Genomic DNA, 9,366 nt, shown 5'->3' with positions numbered 1-9,366 from the left:
TTTTGCCTCCTCTACGGCACCCATCACAGTACACGCCAGATAAATATCTGCTCAGTTGAATCCACGGACACAGGATAATCGGAATTATTTTAGGGAAGTGGCATCATGCGTAGGATAAATCCTACATTCATTTATTCGAAGAGCGCCTGAGCTCACTACCCTGAGTGCTCATTGATCTTAAGCGGACACGTTTGAAAATCATTCACTGTCAGTGCCCGGAACGGAGGTCCCACGGAGGAAATGCAGCACACCTGGCCGGAGAGAGCATGCGCAGCTCCGTTCCTGTAGGGCTACAACCCATGAGGAGCTCCAAAGTCAAGATGCACCCGGGGGTCAACTCCTGACACTGCCCAGCAGTCAGGATAGGCGAAGTCCGCCTCATCTCAGGGATTCGCTCGGCACGGCATTGGTCTTTCGGTAGCAAAAGCCACAGGATATGTTTGAAGAAATGCCCGGTCTGGGCGCCTGGGTGGCTCAGTTAAGTGTCTGCCTTCGGCTCAGGTCACGATCCCGGAATCTCAGAATCGAGTCCCACACTGAGCTCCCTGATCAGAGGGGAGTGTGCTTCTCCCTCTGCCTCTGCTCCTTCCCTTCCCCTGCTCATTCTCTCCCCCCTCTCCCTCTCGCTCTCTCTCAAATAAATAAAATCTTTAAAAAAAAAAAAAGTGACCAGTCTTTCCCCAAACTGTATATCCTTAATAAACTCTGTCCTCGGCACATGGGACACCCCCCTCTGGGGTCTCCCTCTCTCCCGTTTCAGCCCAGGCCAAATGTCGCTTCCTCCACCAAGCCTTCCTTGATTTCCCTCTGAGTTCACGGCCCTCCTAGCGTAGTACCTCTTTTTACATCGTGTGTGTGTTCTCTTTCACTCCTGGAAACTTGGAGGACAGGGGTCCATGTCTGATTCTATGCCCAAAAATAAGAACCGCTGGACCACACAGGTTCAGCAAATGGGGGATGGACTCTTGGATGCTTGGATGGGGGGACAAATTGAATAAAAACGGAGTACCTTGAGGTACCTAAGTCCCTCTGCCATAGGGAGGTTCAGACAAGTTTCTCCAGGGTGGGAAAGTTTTCCTTCTGCCGAGCCAAGAACCTATGAAGTGACAGGATTGGTCTCGGCCCCTTACCAACAGACAAGTTCTAAATCTTGATCCTTTACAACCAAACAAGTTCTCAATCGCTGAATCCCTAGGATCTGAGTGCCCACGTTGTCCAGCAGCCCAGCCAAAACCCACACTGGCGCAGGGCATCCTGTGACAAGTTTTTATTGTATCTCAAGGCACACATAACACCTTCCGTGCCCTGGGCAGGGCGGGTAAGGGCTCGTGGGGTGTCTGCTAAATGGCAAACTTTAAACCTGGTTTCCAACCCAGCTTTCTCCTAGGCAACCATGAAGTTATCAAAAAGGGACACAGATCAGCCACTTCCCCCCTGTGCTATTTCAATCTTTGGCATCCTATTGTCATTCACCCCGGGTCAGCCTGGAGGAAAATGTAAATAGCGAACTTAGTGTACTCTGATCATTCCCTACTTGGCCTGAGAACACTTCTCCGTCCTCACAGGCTCAGCCCGCCTCACAGACAGGACCTCACCGGTCACCTGGGCCCTGGCAGGAAGCCCCTTGACTCCCGCCCAAGCTAGCAGGTGGCACCCTGGTCCCAGTGAATCACGGGAGGATGGAATGGAGGCCAGGGAAGGTTTCCAGCTGAGGGAGCACCTGAATTGGGACATCATTTTGATTCTAGTAGGATCTTTCAGAAAGATTCTCGGTTGGGTTGGCGGGGTCCAGACCCCAGACTTCGCGGGCTCAGGAACGTGCACCAAGAGGTCTCTCAGTCACGGACTGAGGTGAAAACCGCATGAGGAGAATAGTGACCGAGGGGAAACGTCCTTGCCAGTAGACACATTTTCTTTCATGCAGGGTGGTCCTGGATACCTTCTGGTAGCAAGGTACTATGGAGCCAATCGAAAGGCTGCTTGGTGAGTACAAAATTAGAACAGGAGAGAGTGGGAGTCTCAAGGCCAAAATCCCAAGGACGTGGCAAGGCCCGGGGAGACCACACCGGCCTTGACCTCAGGACTGGCCAGAGCCCTCATGTGGGCTGGGGCCTGTGAGTGCTGAGGACTTCCCTACCTACTGGTTTTCTGTGGCTGCCCTTCTCCCTGCCCTGTCCCCTTCTGAGGACCTCTCCAGGTGTTTGCACTCTGGTCACAGCTGTCCACTTGTATCTGGAGGGCTGAACCTCCTCCTAGAATGGGGTCAAACCGACCCTCAGAGTTCCGGAGAAACCCCCAGGTGGCAGCCAACAGACAGCTGCTCCATATTTATTTATTTTTTTTTTTTTTTTAAGATTTTATTTATTTATTTGAGAGAGAGAGAGAATGAGATAGAGAGCATGAGAGGCAAGAGGTTCAGAGGGAGAAGCAGACTCCCTGCTCAGCAGGGAGCCTGATGTGGGACTCGATCCCGGGACTCCAGGATCATGACCTGAGCCGAAGGCAGTCGCTTAACCAACTGAGCCACCCAGGCGCCCCCAGCTGCTCCATATTTAGACAACTCCAAATTCTCAGAGATGTTCCTAGGTTATCAGCAGAACCTTCAGCGTCCCGTCCTTAAGGGCGGCTCTGCCAGCAAGCGCGGTGGTGGTGCTCAGCCGTACCGAAGCTCATCAGCAACTTCAAGCCCAGTGAGACTGCAGATGACTGTAGCCTCCTGCCTTCCACGGAAAGACCCCTAAAAAGGCCACTTGCTGGCATGCTCTCTCGGTCTCATGCACTCGAATGGTGGTCACAGTGGCAAAAACAACGTGAAGCATTCTTTGTCTTTAAACTAGAATTTATTGGTATACAAAACTCCATTTCATAGATAAAGTGGCACATCTTTGCAGCTTCTATTGCACCAAGTATGGAAGATTAAAAACACACACAAAAAAGAAACATTTGGTTTTGAAAACACTGCAAGTAGCCAAGTACAGTACTTTGGTAAATAAAAAATAAAATGGTTCAGATGAACACAATCTGTGAAAAGAAACCACCGAGAGGAAATGAACTATGGACACCAGACAATGGTCACATTTCTCCCCGTTGAGCTCCAGAGATAAGGCAAGACTTGCTAAGTCTATGGATCGTGACCCCATGGAGGTCTTAAATATCTCCAGACTGAAGCTAGAACAAGTATAGTGCAATTAGAAAAAAGAAGGTTCCTGAGCCTGCGAAGGCCTGTGCTCCCCAAAGACACACCTGCCCTCCTCCCCAAGGGGTTCACGCCCACCAGCACATCTGTGTCAGCGAGAACAGGCAGGGCTCAAGTCTAACTCCCGGCTCCTTCCTTCCTTCTCACTGAGCTCGGTGTCTCTGGAGCTTGCTGGAAGGGTGGCCAGGGAGGCCGAGGGCCCTTCCCGCCATGGAAAATGAACAATGAGGGTGGGAAGACGTGGGCACCCCCACACCAGTTCTTCAAGTTTTGGTCCAGGGACCTGCCGGGGGCCCCAAACCACAGGCTGCGGTTTCTGACTGAGCTCTAGTGATTGTCCCCGACGGCTGGCACGGTGACCTGCTGGCTGCTGACATGCACAGAGGCAGGGGCAGCCCTCAGACGCTTGGGGATTGTCGCCCACCTGACGACCGGCGCAGGAAGCGGCAGCCGTTCTGGAGCACGGGGCTGCCCTGCTGGAAACAGAGCCACCACACAGAAGTTCGAGCTCTACAGAAACATTCGTCATGACCGCAGCCCCTTCTCCAGTAACTTCGCAACGATGCTAACCATTTTAACCGAGCTACAAAGCACCTCTAACTAGGAGAGAGAGATCAGTAAGCTTAGAAGACATGGCTAAGAGCCTGAGGTCACCGGGAGCATCACCTGGGGCCCGAGCAGGGCGAGGCCGCCTGCAGGCCCAGCTTCCCCCCCGGGGACTGGGCCGCGGGGTGCAGGCAGGCCCCACACCATGCAAGCACTTTGGGACTGGGGGGTCACCATCTCCACGTCACACCAGTTACCCATTCCCCCTCTAATATGTGACGGCAGAAGATTTCCCTAAACATGCCATCTAGAAGATCTTCGCTTCAACGTCAGTGGAAAAACACAATCTGCTTTAGAGTCAGGAAAACACATCTTGTAAAAAAGTGCCATTACTAAATCACCTCAGAACAACTGTCGGAAGGCCCCAGAGTTTTAGCAACGCCTGTTCTGAAAGCGGAGGTGAACGAATGGTGAAGAGTGAAAATGACCAAACGGAAAAACAGCAGCAGACTCTGAATCTAGACGTTTGCTACAGACAGACAGAGCCTTGAGGTAAAAAGGTAAAAAGGTGAAGAGCCACGTGTCTGCCTGAAATGGGAGTCAGAGAGGGCCCCAGATGTGACCCACGGAGACCAAGTGCTCCATTTTCATCCCTTTACTCAGGGAGACCGTCAGTCAGTGTGGACTAGAAATCCCAGTTTCCAGTAACCGACTGCACATTCGAGCTGACCATTTCACAGAGGTAAACTGACGGCATTCTATGTTGACCCAGTAAAACCCAGGCAGTCTAAAGTTTCTCAGAATGAGAGAAATTGCACATTGACGACAGGGACCCACCACGAGGACAGTTCAGTGCCGAAGTCCATCGGATGCCTACCTACCTAACACGTGAGCAGCTCTCCCCGACGTCACACGGCCCTCCTCCCCCAGGGCTGCGTCATTTCACATTGTAAACCCCAGGGAGACGAGGCAGGGCGCTACCGATGACCTCCTCGAAGGTTCCTGTGACGCCCACTCAAGCCACCCCACAAGGGAGACCCCACTTCACAAGCCCTGGGGATCAAGATGGGTTTGGAAGTGTTTTCAGAGCTTATAAAAGAAACTACAGACAGCAACCTCAGCTGATATTCAAGATCTTTCTTTCTGCCACCATCCCTCAACCAGGCTCTGCTCCAAAAAGCATTATGTGCACACCACTGAAAAATTAAATATACATATGCATTCTATCTCCCTAATATCTCCTGATGGCAACTATGTTATTTAGAAGGTGTGGTTCTAGGTTGTTTCAATACAGCTACCTCTCTAGTACAAAGCGGTGGCCACTAAAATTTTATTTATTTTGACCTTTAAAAAAACTTGTTTTAAAATCCATAAAACCTTATATACAGTTCATAAGACTAATAAGCAGCTACAGACCACTGCCCCATCCCCTTTCTCCTGACCTCACTACAAGCTACCGAGACAATCCCACATGACATAAACCTCTAACGGCCAAGACACAGCACAGAGGCTAAGCAAGACGCACCTCCCAACATGGAATGCACGTGAGTCACTGTACTGGGGACAAGAGTCACTGACAACAGTCATCCCAGGGCCAAACTCACTGGACCTCCATGCTGGCTGCCAATAAAGTAATTTTCAAATGCCCAAAAGGCAACCAATTATATGGATCCCATCTACCTCATACTTCAGTGAGACTGAGGCAGTGAAGTCTAAATTCACACGCTTAGCAAGAAGAGATCACTAAAGTTGGGTACGTCTACCCCATTCCTAATAATTAATGTATTAAATGCAGACCAATTTTAACTGGAAAACTATGAAATGGTAATAAGAGAAAATTACTGACGCTGGATTACTTTTTAAAACCACTGTTATTTTACCCCAGAAATGCTGAAGTCTACTATCAGAATTTGGTAATTTGTTAATAAGTGTGCCCAATATTTTTTAGCAGCTTCTAGTTAAAACTTCTAAAACCCCAACAGGGCCCAAGGCCACCTTCATTAACCAGGTAAATAAAGCAATTCTATTGCTCCTGACAAGGGGTATCCCTTATGCTATTTCAGACTCCTAATTCTGCTGAGTTTCTGATACACAATCTTGACCTTCTTGAGAGGATCTGGTCTCTGGCCCTCTCGCCCTACCAGACAGACAAGAAAGAGTGTTCACTCAGAAAAGATCAGCCACAGTCAGGAAAGTGTCCAGAGTCAAAAGCCAAGAGAATGATTGATCCTTAAGCACTGGATCTCACTCCCTTGGAAACTAAGGCAACAGAGACCCTGCACCTGTAGGGACTGAGTACTAGAGCCTCAGACTCAGGACTCCACAATGTGCAAAGAAAACATGCTCCGCACTTTCCCAATCTGCTACTATTACAAAGCACCGCACCAGGAAGAAGCCTAAACCACAATAGCCTGACAGCAGTTCCAAGAAACTACAGATGCTTCAACTATAAAAAGTCACTGAAGTCAACGAACAAAAAATTAAAACACATCATTAAAACTGGAGAAAGCAAATCGTCTGCTGATAAAAGGAATTCAATGAATCCAGGGCCGGCCCAGACAATGGTACATCCATTCAGTCAAAACATTTTTATGGTTTTCATTTCTCCTTGGAACGGTTATAATTTTGAAGTCTGAGGTGGAGAAGTAACTAATTTACCTTTTCATTCAGAATTTATTTGTCCAAATACTGGGTCCCCAGAAGGCCAAGGCTGTCCACGACTGTCCACTTCATACATGGTTCCAGGCTGAAAGTTCACACCCACCTACCAGTCTTAAGAATGACCTCTCTCCACCTCCCAAATCCATGTCAGAACTGTGGAGTCATTCCATGGCTTTTGGCCCTGTTGGTCTAACCTAAGTCACTGACAAGTGCTAGAGTGTGGAAGAATTTTTCCAACATCAAGATCCCAGAAAGGGCTGGAACAGAAAGAAAGAAATGCAGCATTTTATGGGATTCCATTTTCACGACACTAAGAAAACTGAGCAACAGGTCAAACTACTTCTCTGAAGGCATCTTAGTCTAGAACAGCAAGGAAGAAAATACAGTTAATTACTTAAAATGTGAACCTGAAAAGCCTTATTCTTCCAGACCCTTCCAGGCCCCTACAAAATCAAGTAACTCTTTTAGACTCTCCCTAGACAAAGACTCAGGAATCTCTTCATTTCTCCCTGCATAACTATGGGTTCTGCTCTCCATACGATCAGAAGCCCAGAATTACAACATAAGCGGTAACATGCCACCTTCTCCATGTTAAGAAACAAGTACCAAAACCTCAACAACACTACCACTTTTCCAGCAAAGTCCAGGCACAATTAACAGTCAGGTGTATTGTATGACTTGAGCTCAAGCAAACTCTCAGCACCTGCATCCCATCTGAAATAGCATCAGAATCAGGAAGGAGAAAAACATAGCTGTTGAATTTCCACCCTGACAATAGGCCACAACCCTCATATGCTATTACTTTGGGAAAAATACTTCCTGAATTGATTTCTGATTAACTTGGATTAGTAGAAAATTAAATCTAAACATGTTCCTGAGTTGAAGACTGTTTATAAACTATCCTGTATGTGAATATCTGCTTGAAAATGAAAGAGAAACAAAGGAAACTTGTCATTCTGAATTTCTAGGAACTAATCTAAACTACTTCATGAACAATTATGGTAAAACTCACCCCAAATGTTCAGGAAAAATCCCAGGGTCACTGAACTCTGATTTTTCAAGGCAAATAAAACCACACTTAAAAGGTTTTGCCTGAACTAACCATCCAACCCTAGAACTCAATATTTTAATTACAGAACATGAATGACTTCACTGAACTTTCATAAAATAAAACACATCACTAACAAAAGTTTGAGCAAAACAGAGGCAACTTGAAGGAGACGAACTCAGTGTGTGAGCTTGTGTGTGAGTTTTGTGGGTTGCGTGTCATTTTGTGAGAGGATAGCCTCGCTGGAGAGCCTGCTACACAGCACTCCATTTTCCATTCGCTTCTTGCAGCTCCCAGAAGGCCAGAGAGTCAGATGTTGAGAGTGGCAAAGGTCTTCACCAAGGTGACCTGCGCGTTCGCATCTGCTTCACCTCGGTTGCTGTCCCTATGGCCACTCCTGCTCTCCAGGGCTTTGTGACGGTGCCTCTCCTCCTGTCGCTTCTTCTTCTCCAGTCGCTGCTGCTCCCGCCTCTGTTTGTTGGTGACCTGAAAGAGAAGGCCGCTGGGTGAGTTGCCCGCACGGCAGACTCAGGCCGCCTGCCAAAGGGGGACTCGGGGCCAACGGATCTGGGGGCACAGACTGCTTCTCAGCAAGAACAGAGAAAACCCACCTAACAGACCAGAAGTGATGTCTTTCCCATCACAGCTCAAATTTACATTTAAATTTCTATCCCCTCTGCTGAGCTAGCAAACGAAATCAATTCCACTCTCCTCATAATCCAATACACAATGACCCAAGAAACATTAACCCCAGTCCTGCAAGAGATAACGCTCAAACATGCCATAGGACACCTGTCTCTACATAATTTAATGCCCCAGGTAATCCTAACAAAATCCGCAGAAGCTTACTGCATCTTTACCTTGGCCTGTGGCTTTTTACATTATGCTGCATTTGGGGCTCAGAACTGCTTGGTGCACGTCTTTAAAATGAATTCCAAATTCAGTAAAAAGAATGGTGTCATATACTACTTGCAGGAGTCAGAGGCAGGGAGGGAGACAGACAACCCCTCCGGGAAGCATTTGACAATTTACGAAAAAGCCTTAAAAAGATTCAAATATCCATACCCTTTACTGTGACTCTAGCCACACACACACATAAAAAAAAAATAATAATAATAATAATGCAAAACACAAAGATTTACACACAAAGTTTTTCAACGAAGATGATGGCATTTATGGGGATTTTATAACACGGATTAACATGGAAACACCCAGGGGCGCCTGGGTGGCTCAGTCGTTAAGCGTCTGCCTTCGGCTCAGGTCGTGATCCCGGGGTCCTGGGATCGAGTCCCACATCGGGCTCCCTGCTCGGCGGGAAGCCTGCTTCTCCCTCTCCCACTCCCCCTGCTCGTGTTCCCTCTCTCCCTGTCTCTCTCTCTGTCAAATAAATAAATAAATATTTAAAAAAATAATAACAACATGGAAACACCTGGATACACAGTAACACGGCAGGAAAGGGAGGCGGCCTGTGCGGACACTGACACATAGAAAACTGGACAAGCAAGGTTCTCATTCTACTTCTTGATATCCCCTTACGCACTCTCTGTATTTTCTACAATAACTACTTTAAAAACATCAGAAAACAATGACACCCTAAAATGAGCTCCAAGTTCCCACCCCTGCCACTGAGGCACAGCCGCCCACCACTTGCCCTTGCGAGCCCATCTTTCGTACCTTTGGGAGCTGGTTTTTATTTGCTTTATTTTCTTCACTAGGGCTGACCCGCTCTTTATTGTTTTCAGTTCTGCCTTCGTGTAAGCCCTGATTGCCAAAGAGTCTGGTGCCACTGCCCTCCTCCTCCCATACAGGGCCACACTGCTTCAGACTTCGGCCGCTGGACTCAAGGTTCTCCTCTGCATCTTCCAAAGAAAGGATTTTATTAAAATTGAGAACCTAAGACAGTTACGCAACCTAA

The 9,366-nt window shown here is 47.9% G+C and overlaps 1 protein-coding gene across 2 annotated transcripts in view; it reads right to left on the bottom strand.

Moving 5' to 3' along the window:
• Window positions 1-2,825: 2,825 nt before the first annotated feature.
• Window positions 2,826-9,366, bottom strand: part of OTUD3 (OTU deubiquitinase 3) — a 30,416-nt gene continuing 23,875 nt past the window's right edge. For both annotated transcript variants that reach the window (XM_027572924.2, XM_027572925.2), the window contains 2 exons: window positions 9,126-9,310; window positions 2,826-7,937 (listed from right to left, as the gene is read on the bottom strand). In XM_027572924.2, the coding sequence (XP_027428725.1) occupies window positions 7,761-7,937; window positions 9,126-9,310 (362 nt within the window). In that variant the 3' untranslated portion in view covers window positions 2,826-7,760. The remainder of the gene's footprint in view (window positions 7,938-9,125; window positions 9,311-9,366) is intronic.

The sequence above is a fragment of the Zalophus californianus genome, chromosome 4, assembly GCF_009762305.2.
Source record: "Zalophus californianus isolate mZalCal1 chromosome 4, mZalCal1.pri.v2, whole genome shotgun sequence".
NCBI classification, from domain to species: domain Eukaryota; kingdom Metazoa; phylum Chordata; class Mammalia; order Carnivora; family Otariidae; genus Zalophus; species Zalophus californianus.
Note: the sequence above shows the minus strand (reverse complement) of the source record. Positions and strands in the feature narration are given on the sequence as shown.